The sequence below is a fragment of the Triplophysa dalaica genome, chromosome 25 (assembly GCF_015846415.1).
Source record: "Triplophysa dalaica isolate WHDGS20190420 chromosome 25, ASM1584641v1, whole genome shotgun sequence".
Classification (NCBI taxonomy): Eukaryota; Metazoa; Chordata; class Actinopteri; order Cypriniformes; family Nemacheilidae; genus Triplophysa; species Triplophysa dalaica.
In genome coordinates this window covers 8,581,680-8,605,138 of record NC_079566.1, presented here as the reverse complement: position 1 = coordinate 8,605,138, position 23,459 = coordinate 8,581,680, and the positions used below count along the sequence as shown (strand labels likewise).

At 38.9% G+C, this 23,459-nt stretch overlaps 4 protein-coding genes across 6 annotated transcripts in view; 1 reads left to right on the top strand and 3 right to left on the bottom strand.

Moving 5' to 3' along the window:
- Positions 1-82: 82 nt before the first annotated feature.
- On the bottom strand, positions 83-8,307 carry tfap2e (transcription factor AP-2 epsilon). Of its 2 annotated transcripts, none has more exons than XM_056741522.1 (7): positions 8,194-8,307; positions 5,944-6,393; positions 4,440-4,494; positions 2,265-2,496; positions 1,507-1,625; positions 1,070-1,208; positions 83-696 (listed from the first exon to the last, which is right to left on the bottom strand). In XM_056741522.1, exons 1-7 carry the CDS (start codon positions 8,236-8,238, stop codon positions 438-440), a joined length of 1,299 nt encoding a protein of 432 aa, XP_056597500.1. In that variant the 5' UTR covers positions 8,239-8,307; the 3' UTR covers positions 83-437. The 2 variants fall into 2 exon arrangements, with proteins under 2 accessions (XP_056597500.1, XP_056597501.1); XM_056741523.1 differs by lacking the exon at positions 8,194-8,307 and adding an exon at positions 7,435-7,608.
- Positions 8,308-9,532: 1,225 nt separating this feature from the next.
- ncdn (neurochondrin) lies at positions 9,533-13,508 on the bottom strand. Its single transcript, XM_056741979.1, has 7 exons — positions 13,409-13,508; positions 12,755-12,974; positions 11,466-12,650; positions 11,129-11,373; positions 10,816-11,031; positions 10,304-10,446; positions 9,533-10,098 (listed from the first exon to the last, which is right to left on the bottom strand). Exons 2-7 carry the CDS (start codon positions 12,959-12,961, stop codon positions 9,680-9,682), a joined length of 2,415 nt encoding a protein of 804 aa, XP_056597957.1. The 5' UTR covers positions 12,962-12,974; positions 13,409-13,508; the 3' UTR covers positions 9,533-9,679.
- Positions 13,509-13,559: 51 nt separating this feature from the next.
- zgc:114119 (Mediator of RNA polymerase II transcription subunit 30-like) lies at positions 13,560-20,666 on the top strand. Its single transcript, XM_056741978.1, has 5 exons — positions 13,560-13,985; positions 14,343-14,579; positions 15,276-15,434; positions 19,731-19,820; positions 20,077-20,666. The coding sequence occupies exons 2-5, from the start codon at positions 14,343-14,345 to the stop codon at positions 20,170-20,172; spliced, it is 582 nt and encodes a 193-aa protein (XP_056597956.1). The 5' UTR covers positions 13,560-13,985; the 3' UTR covers positions 20,173-20,666.
- Positions 20,667-20,804: 138 nt separating this feature from the next.
- LOC130415633 (exostosin-1c) overlaps positions 20,805-23,459 on the bottom strand; it is a 42,704-nt gene continuing 40,049 nt past the window's right edge. The window contains exons 6-12 of one of the 2 annotated variants that reach the window (XM_056741465.1): positions 23,130-23,262; positions 22,780-22,898; positions 22,400-22,495; positions 22,229-22,315; positions 21,737-21,897; positions 21,472-21,643; positions 20,805-21,385 (exon numbers count right to left, since the gene is read on the bottom strand). In XM_056741465.1, coding sequence (XP_056597443.1) covers positions 21,200-21,385; positions 21,472-21,643; positions 21,737-21,897; positions 22,229-22,315; positions 22,400-22,495; positions 22,780-22,898; positions 23,130-23,262 — 954 coding nt within the window. In that variant the 3' untranslated portion in view covers positions 20,805-21,199. Of the gene's footprint in view, positions 21,386-21,471; positions 21,644-21,736; positions 21,898-22,228; positions 22,496-22,779; positions 22,899-23,129; positions 23,263-23,459 lie in introns of both variants that reach the window. The other variant, XM_056741464.1, reaches the window with a different exon arrangement.

Sequence of the window (23,459 nt, the reverse complement as noted above, 5' to 3'; positions counted from 1 at the left end):
AACATTAATAATAAACAGAACATGAATTACAAAATGACATTTTACAAATTTGTTGTTTAATACATAAATTGCCACCCCAATTCTTATTGTCCGTGCCATGTGTGATTGGTTTTGGGCCCCGGTCTCTAGAGAACACAAATATCAGTCATCTCATCCCGAGGATCCAGAGGGAGTTTGTGGTCCACATGCAGTGTGTATCAAAAATTGTTGCATTTCCTGCATCTCCCGGGAGACCTCAGATTTCATCAGACACGAATGTAACCAGTCCATACAGGCTTGCCTTTTTGTGATCTGTGTCGACGCGAAATCTGAACCCGGCAGCAAGATACTGCGTATAGATCAGTTGGCTGACACACACATTCATACACATAAATACACTCATACACTCCTAAAAGTGAGGAAGGGCCCAGAAACAGCAATGTCTTTTTCCAAAGTGTTCATTTGCGGTGCTTTATTTCTTTGTCATGGTGGCTCTTTCCTCCCTCCCCTTTATCCAGCAGTTTTAGGGCCTCTAGCAAGTAGCTCTGAAAGGCCGATAGGGCGGCGCAGATGGCGGGTGTGCCAAATCCATGGGTGAGGAGGCTGAAGTGGGTCAGGCTGCTTTGCACCCCGGGCTCCAGGCAGGGGGTGGGGCGGCTGCCACCCAACGGCGACCTGTCCTGTGACATCAGATCCATGAACTCTTTGCAAATCTCCCTGTAGATGTGAAAAGTGGGGTGAGAGTGTGTATGCCAATGTGCCTTTAAATTGGTGGTTTCAATAAAAAAAGTTGAATGAAGAGATTTTTTATTCACAAATAAGTTCTGTTAAGTGGGTCTTAACAGCTAAATTAATTTCTTATTACGTGTCTAGTCTCTGCACAATTTACCATCATTCCAAACAAACTTTTACTTATTTACTTGAAATACCAAACCTCTGAGAACACATTATGAGATTAATATAATTTATATCAACTAGTGATATCAAAGTCTACCATAAATACTCAGGCCTAGTTAAAACTTTGTGCAGTAAACCTATTTTTGAATAAAACAGTTTAACCCCCTGAATCTTAAGAATCTCTGGTACTCACTTGGTGGCCAACAACATACTGCGTCGTGTCGGCAACTGTTCCGGGTCGCTTTGTCTGCATAGATACTCTGCGGCAGCCCGGGCTGGAAACTCGGTCTCGCACACGTACCCAAAGTCCCGTGCAAGATGAACCGCTTCCCCTTAGAAAAAAATGTAGTCTTCAACATGCTGACAGAGACGTTGAGGTGATAATAGCCTGACATCTGAAAATGACTCTTTGGATTGTGTTACAATTTTTAGGTTATCACTCCCTAGGAGGTTATTGTTTCACACTCACATTAACATATATGTCCCTTCAGAAATTTGCTAACCTAAGGGACTGATGATGTAGTGCATGTGCTGTGTTTGGGACAATTACAGCAGCAGGTACGAGACTGTATGAAAGCAGTGGAGATAATGTGATAATATGTATCTGGTTTTAATGAAATGTTTCAGTACCTTCCACCAGTGCCGTGAGGAGTGTGACGTTGGCTGCCTTTCGGCGGCCGGCGGGCAGGTTAAGACCGATCTTCTCCAGACGTTCTCGCAGACAGCGGCCTCCGTTTTTTGATTTGGCTCTGAGTGTGGAGAGGTGGAAAAGATTAACGCCTCATATTCAGTCTGTTTGTGCAGAACACTTCAGGTCTTACTGTCAAAATTGAGTCCTAATAATACAGTATCTATACAGTGAGGTTTAAAAGTCCATGTCCACATTTCTAAGGTTTGTCATATTGTGTTAATTGTTTAGTAATAATCACAATTTTCATGATAATAAATGGTATTAAAAGGTTTATCCCAAAATTTAACTTTTTTCATAATTTCAAATTCTGAATGACTTTATTTCTACTGCGGAACACAAAAGAAGATATTTTGAAGAATGTCGGCAACCAAAAAACACCTGCTCCCATTGACTTCTTTTGTATCGCCACAAAACCACTGAGACATTTCATAAAAATATCTTCTTTTGTGTTCCACTGAGAAAAAAAATATAATACAGGTTTTGAACCAAACAAGGGTGAATACATGTTTGTTTTGGTGCACTATCCCTTTAATGAGATCCTTCAAAATAAACGCTTTTTTGGCCTTTTGAGCTCCACTGTATATGAAGTAAACATTTCTGTAATTCTTAAAAGTACACTTCTTGTCAAAAACGAGTTTCTTCTGTGATTACACATGCAATATAAATGACTATATTTTTACATTCGTCCTCCATTTACCTGCGCAGGACTCCTCCAAGCAGTGAGGCATTGAGGCACTCAGGTGGGGCAAGACGTCTCTGCACCTCTCCAACCGTGACCTTGTACTTAGAGGTGGAGCTGAGGAGGGACAAACGGCCGGGGACGGAGCAGAAAACCTCTGCCGGGTTCGACACACCCCCCAGGCCCAGACCATCTTTAGTAAGGGACAGGGCAGAGATCGTTGAGCCATTTAGCTTTGATGGGAGAGGAACTATAGAAAAGAGGAAAAAGGTTTAAGGTACTGGTGCCAGAATTACCCTAAATCTCATGAGGGCAGACTCTTATTTTTAAAGCAGTGACGATTAGATTCATAGAAATGTGCTAATTTGTGCTTTTGGAGTTGGCCTGCTGTTATGAAAACCTTTTTAGTCAAAGTCACAGTTTGGCTGTTTGCTCTCCCACAGGTTGACATCTGTTGTCTCAGTAATGATAGTGTTTCATGTCGATTTCTCACTCTTATTTTGAAATGGGTGTTTCATCTCCACGGGGAAAGACTGTATTCCATCTGTTGTGCACACAACAATTTTCGTGTTTTTCTTGTGATTATAATTAAAGTTTTCTGCCTCGATATAAATCTGACTTTATAATGAACCCAACGACGATATTATGAAAAATTACACGATTTATAAAATGGCGAAAATTGTGCTGTTAAGTATTTAAACGTTTTAACCTGACACAGTGAATATTTATAATGCTTTTCCCCAGCCATCCAATGTATCTTGAACACACAAATCTTCTTTCAGACAAATAATTGTACAGTTTACGAAGAATAGACTTCACTGGTTTTTCATTTGAGCTCAAGGATCTTTGTTACATCATCCCCAAAACCCTTCATTTGTATAAGATGAGCCTGTGTGTAATCGCTTATTTTTGTATGCCACATCTGTGTGGGCTGAATTTTCATCTGCACTTCAATGACACACTACACAAATCCACTGCATGTGCGTATTAGTTGGATGGGTGTATGAATGATTTATAGGCCTAGTTAAGATGTTGGGGACATTACTTCAAAGGACAGTTATGATGATCAACATCCTCAAAAGACAGATTTTTTGTTTTAAAAGTTACAACTAGCATATCCCAAAAAGTCTAAGGAGTACAGTTTATATTTAGAGCTCAACTCCTTTATGGTTTTTCTTTTTTAGTATGTTTGCGCGCACTGTGGCGTTTTGGAAGCGCATATTCCCTCCCACTTTTTCATGGATTGGCACATGGTGGCATCGTGTTAGTGTTTATATTATCTGTATCCTTTTTGTAGAGGAAAATTGCGGTAGTATTGGCTTTCCACTTTTTGTGGGCGGTGTGTGCGTCTTCGCTACGCCCCGCTGCGCAGCGCTGATTTGCGCTTGTTGCTAGAAGGGGAATCTACAGCCAGAAGTGATGCAAAATCTGGCCATAAAATTACAATAAATTACATTAGCAAATGCCTACCTAACCTAGCTCTAAACCTAACCTTACAATAATAAAAATAGTGTTGACAAAAATGACGCGGTATTAAAGTGTGCATGCCCAGTGGAGGCGGCTGTATCCCTTTCTAGCCAAAACCCTGCTTTGCGGACACGAACTGCTGGATGCGTCTCATGAGCTCCACGTACACATCCGCTTATTCACGTGGGCTTTGGTTTGTTCTCTACACGTGGATCACACTATACCCTTGAGTATAAGATTGATTTATTCTGTTGCTTTATAAATACGTGAGATTTCACAGTGCTCTTCACAAACGGAACGCAGTTTGATTCGTGCAAAAGTAATTGGTGAAAGTGCAGACAGGGGAGGGAAAGTGTTTTCAAATACCAATTAACTCATTTCTTGAGAAAAATGATTTTTGTTCTTTCTGGTATGTGGAAATGGCGATGCTTTGAATTCATAACTTTATTATCTGCACTCTTCCCCCCTTTGCCTGCTTCTAATCCCCCTCTTTCTCTCATATGACCATGCACAGTTCATTAACATCGACTGCCTTAAGGGTGAAGGCAGAGGAAGAGTACTGCGGGATTTCGCGACTTAAAATGAAATTGCAAAGCTGAATTATTTTGTGTGCGTGTATGTGTGTTCGGTTGAATCATTTAACGTATCATGTCGGGCACCGCATCGTTTTCTAGCTGGAGAGGTCACCACTCTCTATATGCATCAGAGGTAGGCCTACAGACTCACCTTTCTTGATGACAGAATGGTCGAGAATTCCCAAAGCTGACGCCTCCTCCATGCCCTGGTAAAACAAGATAGCAAACCACTTGTTCAGTTTCTTCATCTTAACATACAGCACTGCGTTTTGTTTGTCGTTTTCTTGGTCGTTTTTAGTGGCTACATAACAAGTCAAAAAGTATTTCCAAAATTATTAGATTTACACTAACAAGATGGACTACAATTTGAGGGGTAGTCTGACCGTGACAAAAAACAGTCATGTTGACTCCCAAAACAAATATTGACTGTAAATATGTATGGTAGCCTATATGTAATTATTTAGCTAAGACTTGTAAATCATGTGATTTGATCACACACTGAATAACTGCGCAGAAGAAGAATATTAAAATGCTTTTAAAAATATTTTGAATATTATCAGACACTTATCACTAAAATTGTACTATTTGTTTATTCTAAAAGTATTGTTTGTTTTGCTAGAATATTTTAACAAGATCTGGAAAGTGGAAGGAATACTGTTTAATATTTTTGCTTTGGAGAACACTAACTGGTCACATAGATCAGTAAAGTAAGGAAATAATAGAAAAATTATTACACAATTTCAACAGAAATGTATAGTGTTTGTTTTCTTATTCTAATAATTGGGATATTTATATTTAAATATATATATTTTTCTCAGATTTTCTTGTGGAAAATTAAACAATTACACTCCCTCGTGTTGCTGGTGTCATATTATCAAAGGGAGTCGAGTTGTTTGTTGAATAATTATCCGAGGAAACCGATTGGACGCGCTATAAGTTTCCTAACAGATAGACATTAACTCATTCTGCACCTGCTCGGGATGCAGTTGTTTGACCAGCTATTTAACAACTATAGCCGAAAAACAATCGAATTAAAATAAGAAAAAATTCTGTAAATTCTTCGCAAAAATCGTTTTTTAATTTTACACAATAGTTTCCGATAGGACTAATTTAATAGTGAGTTTTGTTTATTATAGCCTTTGTTTGACTATATATATATATATATATAGAAATATTCGATGTTATGGGTATACTTTGACTATGTTATCCGCCAACGTGTGTAATAAAATCTGTTTTACACTGTAAAATGTATGATGTATGATAGGCTATGTTAAATTGTAAATGTAATATATTTTACTTAACATTGCCATGACGACAGAACTTTAAATCATGTATCAAATACGACGATACAAAATATTATTAATATTTATTTTAATGTATTGAGTGAAAAGAAAAAGCCTACAGGAATAAATATAAGGCTATAAAATATATCTGAGATAGTGGCTAGCTCGTAGACAATGTTGACGAAAATCTTTGACACACAACTTCAAAGTATCTACCAATAAAATATTTTGATATATATAAAATGGCAAATTAAGTATTTCGATTATTTTTTTATTTTTGACCCAACGAGATTCTTGTTCATGAAATTAGACAAAATGAGTGTCAGTTAAAGATACATTTATTTTTATAAAGACGTAAAGAATTAAACTCACTTGAATTTCATCCAGACCGTGATGACCCACTGCGTGCATTCCTAAAGGACCCTCACCCAGAGCCGCTGCTCCCTCACCCAGTCCATGATGGAGAAGCCGCGGTACGCCCGGATACTCCCTCCGCGGGTCTAAACTCAGCGCCCGGTGTGATTGTGAGAGAAGACCCGCTTCCTCTGAGCGAGAGCGCTGAGAGTGCCACGCTGCCTGCTGGTGCTGATGGAGAGAGTTGATGGAGGAATAGGGGTCCGATAAGTGCGGGTATCCGGTGTCTTGACTCTGGGTGTAGGAAAGTGAAGATTGGTGGTATGGAGGTGGAAAGTAGGGCGGCTGAAAGTCGGAGGCCGGTGTGTGGCAGAGCGGTGGAGCCGAGGAATAAGCTGACTGGTTTAGCGAGGAAAGCTGAGACAGTCGCCCGCTCGGAGAGGAGCCAGACAGTCCGTCCGCACGGTCCTGTGAATTAAAAAAACATCAGTTTTATTCACTATTTACTATTAACGACCTCAAAAAGAATATGCTACTTTAAGTCATAAAGGTGAGTTAACATTGACTGTCAGAGAGTGTTGAATTTCACGTGAAACATATTCAACATAATCTTATAAATTCAGTTATTGCATTTATATTTACCATATTCATTTATTACGTATATTGAATGAAACAATTACTGTAATGTAAATTATTTGGATTACAACGCACTTTTTAGTTTTATTTAATTTAATTTTATATAGGCTACATATTGTTTGATTCGTTTCTGGTTTTTTTTTTGTTAATTAGACCTATTGTTAATCTATTAACATATTAATTTACTATAAAGAAAAGAGTACATTTTTACAGCCCAACAAATCCTCCAAAAGGATCCAATTTAAAGACTTCTCTGTGCCAGGTGTCTTAATGCTACCCACGGTTTTGAACAATCCCAACTGACAAGTTTAGACAATAGATCAAATTAAATTTTGTTTTACAGGATTATATAAAATAAACAAGCAATTTGTCTCCTACTGCTATAATCTTAGATGACTTTAGTGCCTCTGATATTTTTCCTGATGATTTAAACGAATGAACCATTTAGCAAATCAATTCAGTAGCCTCTTTCATTTTGACCAAAAGTTTATTTTCTCCCAAAAACCCCCCCAAAATATATATTTGACACAAAAATACCGATTGACGAAAACTCATTTTTTATAAAACTAAATCAAACAAGTCTGTCATGGCTGTAATTCTTTGTTGAAACGCAAAATAAAACACTCTTTATTGTGAGACAAAGACTAGTCTGTTACCTCAATTTAGACGAATGACACCATGTGACATTCATAAAAATGACACTTTTGTGCTTTCATATAAACTTAACATTGACACGGGTTGCAATCACCATTAAATGCTTAATGTCACGCATCTGTGCTCAATCCAACACTGACCTCAGCTAATATCACATGACAACGATGTAACTAAGGAATTGAAAAAAATAGATGAACTTTGCCCCAATATTTAACTCACCATGGTCGAATAGGTGTGAACCAACATCTGGAATAAGGTTCCGAGCTCTAATTTGTCTTCCGCACTAGAATTACAGCCTCCTTAATATCTTTCACTCAATTAAAACCCCAAGTTGTCTCATAGATATGTTTGATCCATTAACTAGACATCCGAAAGACCCTTGACTGTAAGTGAATGTACTTCGCTCTTCATGAAGCTCTATATCAGTGTGCCCCGTTAATCACACCCGAGCGCTCTTATAGCGCTACGTGTGGGGTGGAGGGAGGGGTCGGGTGTAGACCACCTTAAAGGGACATTAATTCATTCCTTTAAATTAATTAATTCACTCCATTCAGTTGAAGAATTACTTCCAGTGAGCCGTGTTCTTTATTATCTTCCTTGTTGCAACAATTTGATGATTTAGCCTGCTGAACTTTATTGCTCATTTCAATATTTTAAAATAAATAATTATTTTCAGCTAAATAATCTTGCACGTGCAAGATAATTTTAATAAAGGCTGTATTTCTCATGTTTCCTCCGACGCTTGTGAATTTAAAATGAATAGCAGGAAATATACGTAAACTGCGATGAAGCCTAAATTAAATGTAGCCTATGTTTTGTTAAACTAATACACAAAGAGCATGAAAAAATCTATCTTTTCATTACATAGAAAAGCGAAACATGTTTCTAGGCTATTAAGTTTCTCGCATTTGTCACACTCTGTCACTTCCTGCACAATAAAGTTAAAATAAAGCACTTAAAATTCAACGAAACCCCTACCTGTAAGCAGTAAGGTTCTGTCTTGCTCCTTGATTTCCACAACATGTTGTTTTGATCAAATTGTTATCTTCTGATGAATTCACAGAACAAGAAGAGAGTATGTGTGCTTCCAGCTGAACGGTGAGAGAGGTATGAGAGAGACATGGGAGTATTATTGACAAAAAGAGTTGAGGAGAGAGAGAGAGAGAGAGAGAGAGAGAGAGAGATGTGGGTTGATGGGCGGAGGATAAACTGAGTACGAGGGAGACAAACAATGGGGGCAAACGAGATCCTGAAAGTTTAGAGGCAAACAAAGGCCATCCCAAAATCACTATTTGTGATGCATTAGAATGAAAAAACACTTTAAACCATTAAAACCAACACAATCAGTCTCTAACTGAACAAGTCTTTGTGTCTAGGTAAGAACAACACATTGTGCGTTACTTTTAATTCATATTTGTGTCGTCCCTAGTTAACACAAAATCAGCACAAAATTACTCATAGCCCCGGGTTCAAAGACAACGTATAAGGCAAAATGAATGTTGAGCAGTCTTAACTGAAAATATATAACCTTAAAACATCTTAAAGTATGTCGGCGCCATTGTTTTGTCTCAAGATGCACACCAGTAATGTTTTTACTAGGGCATTTCAAAATAAAGTTTAAATATCCTAATTGTTTAGTCCGGGTTTTAAATTAAGACCTGTCTGTGAAACCGGGGCATAATGTGTTAAAATTCAATGCTGGAAAAACATTATTTAACTCACTCGTTGTAAAAATGTAACAAGTAGTCTATAATCCTATTTATCTATTTAACCATGGTATCAAATCATGCCTACTCAAATCACGATACATTTTAATGTTAATGCATTAATCATAACCTATCGAAGTGTGTAACAAAATGAAAGTGATTAGGAAGTTTAGACAACGTTTTTAGCAGTACCTGTATAGGCCACGTTCAGTTGAATGAATGTCCTACACGAAATGCGTTAATTGCGTAGTTCAAAATGTTGTATTTGCATTCAAATATATGTAATGTTTTAGTAGTTTATTAGTATTAGTTTAGAGTTCAAACACGTTTTATGTTTAAGAGCTAACCTACTATTGACATATTCAATTTTTGGTTGTTCTGTCAATTGAATTATGTCAGCTTGATTAATCAGTTTGTTGTAAGGACTCCACCTAGTGGACATACTAACACAAGACAGGTCGATGAAAATTGGGAACAGATGTATTTTAATTTACATGCATTAAATAATCTTACGTTCTAATTTAAAACGACTTTTCAATATAAGATGCATTTATCAAAGTTGTCTTTGGACATTGATCACTTGTAGAGGAGTAAATAAGAATAGCAATAAATCAGTTCAAAAGCAAAAATAGTTTTATTTCATGTTCTGATTCAGACTTTGCCCACAGAGTGCATGTATTACAAATGTTTTTTGCATGTTTAATGACACACAGACAAGACGGTAAGTGCTTCATCAGTCTTTTTAAATACACGCTAGGCTACTCCATCAATGCTTTGCTAAGCTGTGGCATACACTGATGAGATCCGCAGCTTTGACTCTTAACCAACACACGGATGTCTTTGAGACACAAAGGGCATTGCTTGGCAATGGCGCACAAAACCTCCTCTAGAGCATCCTGAGAATGTTGGTCTGGGAGTTTTCCACTGGATCCTAGCAGGGTGAAGATGGTTTGCAGCCATTTTTCCTCTCTGATCAAGCTGGTTATCCAGGGCTGGGCTCTAACACAACCACCCAGAGCCTGCAAACTGAGCCTCCAGAGCTCTCCAGCCTCCTCCCAGTTTTCCAACCAGAGAGCGCTGATCTGTGCCGGGTTAGAGGCCGATTCTGATCGTACAGCACTCAGGAGAAATGACAGAACCGAAGAGTAGAAACGCCGCTGACTGGGATCTACAGATTCTACAAAAGTTTGTAAAACCAGCATTAAGAAAGCGACAATAAAAAAATCTGAATAAAATACATGACCCCATTTACTTTTATTTACAAGTAACTTAAAAACTCTGTAATTCATATTTATGAAGGGTGAAAAAGTATCATCCTACTTACTAAGTTGACTTGTGCAAATAATATACACTAAACCACTGTTTCAGGAAAATGGCTGTACCTGTTGAAGCAGCTTTCAGTCTACCAATCATAAGACCCAACGTGGAACAGTTAGCAGCCAGGACCAGGAGGCGTGGCTTATGAAGAAGAACAGGCAGTGCCTCACTCAGCATGGTCTCCAGAGCGAGAAAACAAGGATCACTCCTGAGAGAATGCCAAGAAACGGTGCATCAAGCTATTTGTCTTTGCAGGTATCACAAAATGTGTGTTAAAGGCACAGTTCCCCAGAAAAAAATACAAATTCTGTCATCATCTTTTCACCCCTATACTGTTTAAAACCTGTATATGACTCTTTCTTCTGTGGAACACAAAAAGGAGATATTTTGAGAAACGTCTCAGTGGGTCTTGTGTGCATACAATATAAGTAAATGGGCCAGTGTTGCTTGGTTACATTCTTCAAAATATCTTCTTTCGTTTACGCAGAAGTCATGCAGTTTTGGAATAACATGAGTAAATAAAAAAATGACATTTTTGGATGAAGTCATAACCCTTTCACATTTGATTTGTGCATACCTGACTCGTTCTGGCTCAGTGATGGCAAAATTGAGTAAAGTAGAGCACGCCGTTTCCAGTCCAGGGTCTCGAGTCACTGTTTTCCCACTTTGACCTCTCAAAGACCCCCATCCCTTGCTCAGAAAATCTACTACCAAGGCTGGAGTATCCAGGGAAAGAAGAACCCGTCTTGGTTTATCTTCAGCAGACAGATGACACAAAGCTGGGAGTAGATATCTGAATCATAGGGTAAAAGTAAAACATACTGTAAAATACACAACATACTTCAAATAGTTACAAGATGCACAGTTATTAAGAAAGAATATTGTTTTACCGCAGAGCGGCATCTTTGGTCCACATCCCATCTTGTGAATTGTTGTTGATGGACACTTTGGACATCCAATCAGTAAGTCCCTTTCCTTTTCTACCTCCCTTAAAGTGACTTTTAGAATAGCCAATGAGAAAAGGCAGAAGGTCGATGACATCCTCTTTCAGACATGACGTTTCTTCAGCAAGCCAAGCACAGAGTGAGCGGAACGTGGCAAACAGAAACAGTTCATCAACGTGGGACTGATCCACCTAAATAAGACATTTAAGAGTAGTAATGCTTTAACAAAGCGTCACATACATTTATATATTTATTATTCATTCACTGACTAATCCACACTCACCTGTTTAAGATAGTAAATAACAGCCGAGAAAGCCTCTTCCAAAACCCCCAAGACCTGCCTGCTCTGCTGAAGACTCAACCCAGTGATGGCTGTCTGTAACTGGGCAGGATTTGAGACCATCCCTTGGCTGCAGGCTTGCTCCATAGCAGCCTCCATGATACGATAGCAGGCAGTGAGGGTGTGCTGCTCCTGAGGGGACATTTTTGTTCCAGGCAGCACTTCTAGACCCATCCTCACTTCAACGCATGCCCGGTTTACCAGCAGGCAGCACAATTTAGGAGGTCCCACAGACTCCCAGCCGTACAGATCCAACAGGCAAGCACATAATACCAAAACAAGATCTAAATGCTCTTTGCTAAGTTTGCCCTGAACCAAGGGTCGCAGTGAAGTCCATAGGTTACCCACAATCTCTTTAAGCTCCTGGTTTACGAACTCGCCCCCTGGTGGAGGAAGGAACTGTGGTATTTGAGAGCACATCTCTAATCTGTCTTGATCTGAGACCCTGCAGAAGTTCTGGGAGACAGCACCCAAAAGTGAGAAAAGATCAGAGGAGTGCTTAGTCCAAGCCCGGGGTCCAACGCTGGAGGACAAGATGTGCCCAAGCAGTGGAAGTCCTTTTTCTTGGCTGAGAGTCTGTTTTTTCAGGACAGCTCTACATAGAGATGGAACCGCACCACGGGAAAACAGCTGCTCTGGACCTTGTGGTAAAGCACAAACAGCGTTGACAACCTGGTAGCTGTCATTTGCCAAAGCCTCATCCAGTTTAGCCCCATCAGCTAGACCTGGTTCATCTCCTTTGCTCGAGGGATCTGGGCATGTTGAATCATCCAATGATGTGATCTCATTTGTCTGAGAATCATTGATATTTTCATCTCCATCATTGGTTTTCGTATTCGGAGAACTTGAGTTCTTCTCAGCTGTCCAGCTGGGTCCGTTCTCCAGTATGCTCATAATCAAAGGGACCGTGCTTAGGAGTTGAGGATGAGCAGCCATGTTTGCATCTGTACTGAGGGCGGCAAGCAGGGCAGTACCCAGAGAGATCAATTCCTGTGGGGGCAACCCAGAGCTGTCTCCACCCCTGAATGCTGTCACCAGAAGGCGTGCCGGAAGATTCAAACCTACCGCTTCAAAAATGCGATGCAGAGTCCCGTTATCCAGCTGGCCTGCTGGGCACAGCCTTGTGATCTGCAAGAAATGCAAGTTAACACATTATTGCACTAGAATTATGTATATAGAATTATTCACACTTAATCTGGTATAGAACATAAAGAGTTTAAGCTATAGTTTACCAGAAGCAGTGCTGCTAAAATGTGGCTGTCATTCTTGGCATTAGTGAGAGCGTGCAGACAGCGCTCGAGGACTTCCTTTTGAGACAGGGACAGGCCACATGAATCAGGTAAAGATTCAGGGCCATCTGCTCCATTTTGCTCCATATTGGGTGGATGCTGGTGGTTAGAGACTTCCTCTGGGTTGACATGACAACCATTCTCTGCCATCTCCGGTGCCGACCTATAAACATCCAACATTCAACAATGCTTTTAATAACTAGTACGGTACAAATGCATTCTAAGGGTGGGCAACATTTACATTAGACACGTCACATTTAGAGATACGTAACCTCAAAAACATAAGGTAACGTGCTTTGACAATGTGAGAGTCAGTTTAAAGTGAGACATTCCAAAACGAGAATAGTTTACAAAATTGAGTAAACAGGTTTAATATTTTACAAAGTCTTTAATCACATCGATGTAAATGAGTCTTACTTTACAGTTAACGTTAGCCGTCTCGTGTTATATTATAAAGAAAAAACGAATATGTTAACGCTAACTCAGATCTAAATAATTAAAGACATTTTCAAAACACATAAATGTTCTAAGGGTTTAAATTTGACGGACGTACAATAAAACAAACGTACAAATATGCACAATATACAGTAAACAAACCTGATAATCGAATAACGCCTTTCTGTATATCCACGTTGAATTTACGCAGGCAAATCTCGCGATAGCTTCCTTCGACACCGGACCGGAAGCGCACGTTTTAAAATAAAAGTCCACGCAATCTCTTTTTTAATTGTGTACATTAATTTTGTGTTACATTGGAATTTAAACGACGACCGTGGCGTTGCTAGAGCAACCACGCCACAAAAATTCAAACGTCAAATTAATACAGCGTGAATTCAGGAGAACGGGAACGTTTTGGCATTGTCCCAATTTGCCTGAATAAACTCTATACATTAATGTATAGAATTAAAGTACTAAATTATTTGAAAAATATCAAGTGACACGTGCGGAGGTTAGTCAATATTTGATCCAACGCATACTAAAAAATGTGAGATTTATTTCGGAGCCACAAACTTGGAAAAGGAAACACAGGAAATGACGAAAGAAGTGATGGATAATGGACCTCTGTTTGAAACAGAAAGCGAGCGGGGTGGAGAAGTATCGTGATTTAGACGTGTTTACTGTTTTCTTCTGGAATACAGCTACTTAAAGGCCAGGAGCAACATCATTAAGCACAGTTAAGTATCTACGTTGAGTTTTTAGTAAATACAGTGCTCTTAACATGAAGGGCAGAAGTGAAAAGCGCTGTTCATCCATCCTTATTCATTCAGTATTATGTGTTAACGTTAGATGTCTGAAAATGTCCAGTATCACTAAATAAATAAAGTCTACTTGCTATCTCTTAAATGCTTATCTTTCCAGGTGTTATAACTTAACTTATAAAACATTTATTTCAGGCAAACATCCACATTTGAAAAACAGATTCAAATAAATGTTATTTTAGTGCCAAGTGTCAAAGACCGGGTTTCTCAGTGAAAACAAACACAGACTCACATATTTATTTTGTACCTGAATGATGTTTTTCTGCTTGTAGATGTCTGCTACGATCCCTCAAAAGGGACTGGGTCCAGGTATGCCAGCAATCCCCACTCAGCAGCAACAAGTGCAGGGACACATGGCTTCTGGGTTAGGACCTGCCCAGCCTGGCATGCCTCCACAAGGTGCCCTGCGTGAAATCTCTCCAGTTTATTTGTGTCGCATTGGTCAGGAGACTGTCCAAGACATCGTCACACGAACAATGGAAATCTTCCAGATCACACGGGCAACTCAGGTGAGTTTTCTTTTGACTGAATATGAGATTGTGGGGAATCTGCCCTCCAGTGCCAGTCCTCAAGCAGACTGAATGTGGTTCTTGCAAGATGTTTTGGTTCTCATCCTAGTTCCTTCATGAAATTATGGAATGACCTAGATGACTCGGTGTCCTGCATAAAATAACATTCCAGAGTTATGTTTTCCTGAAAGCCTGATTGCATTTACAGTAGTTCTGCCACACCCACCTCCTTGAAAACCTTATAATTAAAAACCATTCAGCAGAATTCCAGGAGAAAAGTTGTTTGTCATTTTAATTTCTTCAATCGTGTGTATGTAATAACATTTTTATTTTACATTTACATTATCCTTTAAAATATAGGTTCAATAATTCTGTGTTTATTTATTCCCCCCTACATTTTAGAATAATAGTTAACACATCAAAACTGGAGCGACGCAGCAATTATATTCAAAATGTTAAATAAATAAAAACTGTATCATATTAAAGCATCTTCAAAGTAGCCACAAAGGTACAGAAATATACTTTTGACAATTATATGGTAAGACTATTATATATATATATATGTATGTATGTATGTATGTATGTATGTATATGTATATACGTTTTCATAGGGGATATGAAAACTTGGATAAAACAAAGTTTTCTTAAGTTACTTAAGTTGATATGTTTTTCTGAACAGTGTGCTTTATCCTCCAGCTACCCAATGGCGTGACACAAAGCCAGGCATCGTATCAGGACCGCTTTGGAAAGCTGCAAGAGCATCTGCGGCAACTTGCGCTTCTCTTCCGTAAGCTACGTCTGCTGTATGAGCGCTGTGTAGAGATGACAACTGATCTGCAGGAAACTCCAACAGAAGTGAGTGTTCACCAGCTGTCTTTATAACACACTGTATAGAGGTGATGTGTGCTATAGCCTATTCTATGTTCAAGTTCAAGTGGCTTTTTTTGTCATTTCCTCAATAAACCAGAACCAAGGTGCTATACATACATCTTTTTATTTAGACTCAGGACTAACACATTTACATTCTAACACCCTGTTGTATATTTTTGTACCAACACTGCTGCTAGTTCCTCATTGAAGGTTTAAATGTTTTGCCTATTGTTCCCCGAGCACTGCAGTGATGGCTGCCCTCTGCTCCGGTTGTATGCGTGTTCAATACTCACTGGATGGGTTGATTGAAGAGGTCACATTTCGGGAACGGGTCACCATATATGACAAATAGGTCACTTTCACTTTTATTTGTAAATATAGCCAGTTTGATAAACACAAAATGCCATTATTTTGTTGGATGGCATTTTTAAAAAAGTATTCTATGCAATGCTTTTTTACTTGTTTTTTGGCCTTTACTAGAAGTATGTAAGCATCCAAAAGATTGACAAAATTCACATTTAGAAAAAAATTATAGTTATCAGGTTGACTCATAGCACAAAATAGAGGTTAAAATAATTCAAAGTGAACCTTTCTTACTTGAGATTTATTAAACATTATAATAAAACAAGTTTTACATCTTATACATTTTGCAAAATTAAATTAGCTTGCTCTGGTGTACATTTTTAGCCACCTGATGTTTTCAGGCTATCATAGTCCTGCTTCTTTAAATATTGTCATAGTCAGTTTTGTATTTTTCAATTATCTTGTTCAGATGCTTACGCAGATGATACACATAAAATATCAGACAGATGATGATGACCCACACACAGAACAAGACGCAGCGCAGCCAACCACCAAACAAATCTTCAAGGTGCATGCAAAATAAAAACCACATAGAACATGATAGACTGATTGTAAAAGTGTTTGCACATAGTTATAAACAGCTTATTAATCTTCAAAAAAGGAAGGAAACTATACTCTATTAGCACAAATACATCTGGCTTACATCTATTTGATGTCTGCATTTACATCTGCAAGACATCTACAATACATAGTTTGCTCATTTGCAATAGGTTTTGAAGATGTCTGCTGTCAGACGTCATATAGACATCTAAAAGATGTCTGTAAGCTGTTTATGATTTGGAATGGATGCAGCTCCTTCTAAGATGTTAATCAGTGAGCAGATGTATTATAGAGGTTCAGACGTCCCTGGGAAGTATTGCAGATGAGCAAACGATGTATTGCTGATGTAAATTCAGACGTCAAATAGACTTTAGGCAGTTGGATTGTGCTATCTGGGTAGCCTCTATCTATGGCGCTTGGATTGTTTCTTTTGCGAATGAGACTGACAAGCACAATGTTAGTAGGAACGTCTGGAGAACGTGCGTTTGCCATGCTTCTGGAGAACGTGCGTCTGCCATGCTTCTGGAGAACGTGCGTGTGGAGCTGTCTATCTTTGTTATTTTAATTATGTACCATCCACTTGGTTTCCCAGTAATAGGTATAACTTTGTGATTAAAGTGTATTATATGGGGATTAAACGATCTTCCGAGAGGCAAATCAAATAACATTTTAGTTTACAAAGGCAGCAGAGGACCTCTTATTTTACCATTTGCACTCACTAAATAAATAGCGCTATAGGTAGAGATTATAACGTAAGTGAACAAAGTACACTCTTGTTATATAGCGTTTGGTTTGAGCAAAAGGGCAAAACGGTCATATTTTAGAATATGTTAAAGAAAATAATTTGAAAATTAAAGAAGCCAGTCATTTTTTATCCAAAATGTGATTTGCTGAAACATTTTGAAAGTGAAATTCAAGTACTTTTTAAGAACTTCATAATTATTTTTACCAGCACATTAAAGCTCTATTTTCTTTTGTGATGACAAATATATATATATATATATATGTAGACATATTTCAAAGGTTGTCCCCCTTTGTAAAAGTAAAAGTTTTAAGATAATAAAGTAGATGGTGTCATAGAACTTCGTTGCTCATTATCAAAGTGCACTACATGATATACTTGTAGGACATTCCAGTAAGTCTTGTTCTTTATACATTAAGGGCTCAAAAGCATTACCAGTTTTTGAGACAAGCAATTTTACATGATCCTGCCTCCTTGGTCATGGTTTTCTAATCTTGTGGCAGGATCATGGCAGAGCCCTTGTGTTTAGTGTAGAGAGAGACATGACATTGTTTGTTTTGACCTGCCATGCTCTTTCTCTGGTCTCGCCTATGCCCCCCCCTGTTGTCTTGTTTAGCTTAGGGATGCACCGATACTACATTGTATTTCTCTACACTTGCTCGCTCGTCGAGTTGACTTCTGAGACTTTGGAGACCATCTAGAGAATTGAGCCCGCACTCGTCAAGTTCTCTGCTCGCGGACTGCATTTTTGCACGCGGAGCATAAATGTGCTTGTCGAAAGCCAAAATATTCATTAACGTCTGGTAGGGCGTCTGATTGCACACTGACGCGCCAAAACCAACATTTCCAGAGGCCATCGGTGTGAACACAAACGCAACCAGGATAGATCCGAAAAGTGATTCCAGAACATGAACGGGATCAGTCTCGGAAAGCGCCCCGTGTGAACAAATGGCAATTTACATGAGTAAACGTATGTGTAGCCAAAATGATGACTCGCATCTATAAGTATTTTTTTGTCTGGAGCCGATTCTAGTCTTTTTTTTGACATTCAGAAAAGAGCTCACATGCATCTATCCAGTATATACACTACACATTTAAAGACTCTTCAGCAAGTACTGGAAATTCTATGTACCAAACTATATGGGCATGCAGGATAAGAGTTATATTTAAAACTGCAGGTTTTATGTGCTAACATTTTCTTTTTTCCAACAAGGGCACCTTCAGTTTTATACTTCACAGGTGCATTATGAAGGTGAAATAAATTTGTAACAAAAAGAAGAGTTAAGAGAGTAATTTATTATTCATAGAAGTAAGAAACAGCATTTACCTATAGTGCAGTTATGCCTAAGTCCAACAAAAACTGAAAGTGAGATAAGAAAGGGCGTCATCTACCTCTAAATGCAGTTTCAAAGTTTCCAAACATCAGTCAAAATAATTATCAAAAAAATACAAAGCGTTTAAATAAACCTGATGGCTTAGCAACCTTTAAAACTAGGCTGCATTCATGCTCGCAAATAAATAGACCCAAAAACTGGGCTTCCTTAACAATGATTGCAATGATCTTTCAACAATGATCAGACTTCAAGGACGCGCGTTTTGATACAAAAAGCGCACGTTTCCAACGCGCTTTTTCCGAATCCACGACAACGTGTGTTTACATGTTAAATCAGACGTCAATGACGGGCATTTGCTTTCAAATCGCACGCTTTTGATGTATCCGTGTGCAATAAGACACCCTACAAGGCGTTAATGAATACTTTGGCTTTACACATTCGCTCTCACGAGGGTGTGTTCTGCGCGCGTGTGTGGATTTCATGCGGGCCAGTTTTGGGTCTGAATAAACGCCATAGGATGCCCTTTTATATTTTTAAAATGTGAAGTATTACTGTAAATCTACAAATTCAAAAGATTGTTACTACTCAACAATGCATGTCAACTAAAGACAATTCATCACATGTGAAATGACACAATTATTTACATTAGTTGTAATAACAAGAAATATGTACTGCCTACCAAACATCTCATGTGGTGTCATCTTTGCAAAGTAAAGCTGTAAAAAGAATTTATAAACAGATAAATTGTGCTAACAGTTACTAACATTTACCGATTTTATGGCTGCAATGTTTATGACTAACAGTACTTACCAGTGTGATCTAAGTTCAGCAGTAAGGTCTTTTTTATGCTGCCAGCTATCATATGGTGCGTTCGCATTGCTGGAACTATATAACACCCTACGCGACTTCCTTTAAAACACTCAATGTTTGAAAAAATGCAATTAAAAAAAAAGTTTGAAAGGAGCTATATATATCCTGTCTTGAAGTACAGATGTGGTGAATATGTATAAATGCATATCTTGCATATTTACAATTTCAATTCAGCATTATCTGTTCTTAGAAATGTAAAACAAGGATTGGGATTATTTATACACATATTTTTAGAGATTTAGATGTCCACTTAAAAGGGCTGTATGCAGTTTGTGTTTGTATGAAGATATACTTTAGCTTTTCTTTAGAAGAGATACACCTAGCCAAGGTAATTGAGTAAAAACTCCTTACATCAGACATTTCTGCATTTCATAATTGCATTTTCATAATTACATTATTACACAATTTCTTTCCCTGTTTGCATTCTTTTAGCTGGTTCCTTATGTAGGGGAGGAGACGGCACCTGTGAGGGTAGAGCCATGTAGTCCAGCGGTTATCCAGGAAAGACAAGAAGTTCTAGAGGTTGGTTCATATATTATTGTTACTAGTCTGATAACAGTACATACAAAAACATTACCGTAAATATTACTTGACATAAATATTCTCTTAGCTGGAGGCTAATCCATGTTCAGGAAAAAGTTATGAAGGTGAAAGTGCATCTCCGTAAATACTGTGTTCTATGTTGCCAAAATATTGGACCGTTATAAATGTATTTTAGTCCCCAAATGACTGCACTTTTGATCAATTATTAACCCCTAATAACATTCTGGTTTAACAGAAAGTGAGGCAGAAAAACCAAGAGATGAAAGCGCTAATGGACCAAATGAGGAACTTACTCTGGGACGTCAACGCCATGCTCACAATGAGGAAATGAGAACGCTCCTTATCACACTTCTGCCCAGCTTGTCAAACCACATCCCACAACTTTCTAAGCAATTCGGGTGCTCTTATGAATATAGCTGTGTGTCTTTCATCTATTGATTGTGATAATGTCACATTTTATCTTGACAAACAAGATAAGACTTCTTATTTACAGTATTTATCCACAATGCTCTGATTTGCAGCTGTGTATCAAAGCACTGAATTAGGATGAGTTTTAGCAAACTGCAAGTAATGTAAAAGGTCACACTTTGACCTAGAGATACTTTTTTGCTTGATATTTTTGTTGCGTGTCACAACTTGTGGTTCTCGGTTAGAGTGTGTCATTGTGGAAATGACTGTAACTGTAGATCTGAGCTCTGGATTACTCTCTATCCCTTAATAATACTCAAATGAACTGTTGGTTTTATATGGAAAAGTTTCTTTTGTTGCTTGGACTCAATGAATTTAAAAACGGTTTTATACAAAATAAAAAAGAAATGACTTCCTTGTCATTTCTCAAAAGGAAATGGTGATCAGCTTCTGTTAATAAACACATGGCCTTCGTAGATGCACAAACATGTTACACTTGAAGCAGGATTTTTGGAGCAGTAAACTAAAAGTGTTTAACAAAAAACCCAGACAGTCTGCATTTCAGAATTATTTTATTGGTCACGTAATTATCAGATCATGTGTTCAATCTGTTGTTTGCCGGCGACTGTCATGTGTAAATCGACATCACCGTCAGCATCATGCTACAAACTTCCCCATTGAAACAGCAGCAGGAATGATTGACAGATCTGTGATGCATTTTCACTCATCCCTGAAGCTGTCAGTCAAACATAGAGAACCCTCATATATGTATATCTCTATCCGGTCCTCCAATTGGCCACCACAAGCGTAGCTGGGAGGCCCCTACAAAAGCCAGAAGCTGTAGTCATCTGGCTCTTAGTGGACAGAAAGAAACGGATCTCTCCATCAGTGTCTGTATCAGTCTGTGAGCCGTCTCTGGTCTCATCCGACTGTCGAGCTGTCAGCTTGGCTCAGACTCGCTCCAGGTCTTTGTACTTCTTGCGGAAAACAGACACATGGTCCTTGAAGAGAACAGGGTCCAGGCGAAATTGCGAGTGCACTAGAGGCATATAACCGAACCAGCTTGCAAAGGTGTTAACACACTCTTGCCTTTGGGTAAAGTGCTCAGGGTTCGCCCAAGGGGCCGTCTTGGAGCCCTAAGATGAGACGGAAAAAAAGAAAATACATCACCGTGGCATGATGTAAAAGTACCTTTGAACACAAAACTCGCCTCTATTCTCACCTGCGGAGCGGGCATCTCTTTATACTGCTTCCTCTGTGCCACTTTGATGGGTGGCAGGTGTGTCACAGCAGAGACCAGGAAATTCATCAGGATATCGTCACAGTTTAAGGTGCGGTCCACCAGCGCACGGAGAGACGGGGGCAGGTAGTGAGAGAACAAGTGATGGTAATACCTGTAGGACACAAAGGCATTAGGGCACAATCGAAGAGAGTTTGATCGAGCGTGACGTAAAAGACGTTAAAACAAGACCGCTCAAGTCAATTACCTGTGATAGAAGGCAGCTCCAGTGAGGACGATGGAGTACTCATTGGTCCATTTAGAGGTGTAGCCCCAGGCTCTTTTAACCGGGTCCCAGAAATGGCTTCTGGGAGGGTAGCCAACAATCCTCTCAGGGAAACTCCGCCAAACGTGGAAAGCAAAATTGATCTGTGAGCACCAGAAAGGAAAAGCACAAATTAGCTATGTTTGTGGTTATATGTAACCCGTTTAACCTAAATCTATATTACACTTAATTTTTCCATATTTTGCCACTGATTTGATCATGCTTTTTACTCTGTAACTGTGTAATAACATAATTCTTTACCCAAAATGAAAATTCTTATCATTGTGGGTGAATTATCCGTTTAACGGAGCACTTGCATGCAAAAATCGAATCATATGGTTTTACAAACAAATAAAAACGGTAAGTCTTAGTCTTTTTTTTATATCTAAAGGTAAAAGGTAACTGGATTTCTTTACACAGGATTAAAAACACTACCTCATTGGTCAACAGAACCGTGTCCTCATCGAGGCTCAAAACCGCGTCCGTCTCGATAGCTGCATGAGGCAAGAAACGACTGCTTGTCTGTGAACAGAAAGTGTGGCAGAGAATGTGAGAAATGAGATAGAGAGTGAAATTTCTTGACTGTGCTCTCACGTGGATACTCACTTTCCTTCTGCCATCTGTGACTGTAAGGGGCACTGGCATAGGCGGCCATTTACTCCGGTGAGGGGGCGGCTTTTCACTGTTCCACAAGATTATGATCTGACAAGAACGCAGACATGAAAACAAACCATCACAGCATGAACTCCAGACTGGATGACTGGTGGCTTGGTAGCCTGTGCCTCTGTTTACACCTGGTGTTAAAATCTCTGGTGATGGTATCACAAGTGCTCAAATCACCCAGATTTAGTGAGATGCTTTAATAGCATTGCAAAGGTAGAGAAATTCCATTTTAAATGAATAAATACCAACATTACTCTGCATATTTATCATCATTGATGACTAGTGATAGACCCCAATCTGATTCTGCCGTAGCTTTGCAGTACCTGTGAGCAGTATTTGGATTTGGAGACGACCTGTAAAAGCTTCATGATTGGCTGAGATTGGGACACCAGAGGCGAGGTGGCATGAATGACAGCAGTAAACTCTTGACCTGGACTGATCCCTACATCAACAGAAAAAATATAATAGTTCTTATGAAGACAATATTATGCATTCTATTCTAAAAAATACATACTTTTTTAATAGTACACATATGGAACAGTGTACCACAAAACTATTCATTTTTTTCCAAAACAAGTATCTCTATAAAGTATGCTAGTTTTTTATTCAAAGCATGGGCATTCAAGCTTATACATTATATGCAAATCACTTTACACAAAGATCATGTGCTTACCAAGATTTAGGTAATAGAAGGGATAGTGGGCCAGGTGTGTAGAGTACTCGGGCAGAACCAGCAGCCCACCGGGTAAGGCATTCCACATTAATTTATTTCTGGAGATGTGGGAATACACTCTGTCCTTTATGATCTAAAACATGCATGCAACATGTTTCATTATATTATAACTTTAAACAACAGACATTATCTCCAGCATTTACACAGCATGCTCCTTTTTTCTTGACTAGACAAGTGTTGGCCAGCAGAAGGCGCACCTAGGCCATAACTTTGGGCAAAATCGACATTTCGTTAGCAATTAACCTACGGGCAGGGGTGCCGCCAGAAATT

Coding starts and splice junctions, on each gene's coding strand:
- tfap2e (XM_056741522.1), bottom strand. CDS start 8,238: ATGTTGTGGAAATCAAGGAGCAAGACAGAACCTTACTGCTTACAG. Junction 4,495..5,943: donor ACGGTCTGGATGAAATTCAA/GTGAGTTTAATT, acceptor TTGTTTTACCAG/GGCATGGAGGAGGCGTCAGC. Junction 1,209..1,506: donor CCTCACGGCACTGGTGGAAG/GTACTGAAACAT, acceptor TTTTTTTCTAAG/GGGAAGCGGTTCATCTTGCA.
- zgc:114119 (XM_056741978.1), top strand. CDS start 14,343: ATGTCTGCTACGATCCCTCAAAAGGGACTGGGTCCAGGTATGCCAGCA. Junction 14,580..15,275: donor AGATCACACGGGCAACTCAG/GTGAGTTTTCTT, acceptor TTTATCCTCCAG/CTACCCAATGGCGTGACACA. Junction 19,821..20,076: donor AAAGACAAGAAGTTCTAGAG/GTTGGTTCATAT, acceptor CTGGTTTAACAG/AAAGTGAGGCAGAAAAACCA.
- ncdn (XM_056741979.1), bottom strand. CDS start 12,961: ATGGCAGAGAATGGTTGTCATGTCAACCCAGAGGAAGTCTCTAACCAC. Junction 11,032..11,128: donor ACCAAAGATGCCGCTCTGCG/GTAAAACAATAT, acceptor CCTATGATTCAG/ATATCTACTCCCAGCTTTGT. Junction 10,447..10,815: donor ACTGAGCCAGAACGAGTCAG/GTATGCACAAAT, acceptor GCATTCTCTCAG/GAGTGATCCTTGTTTTCTCG.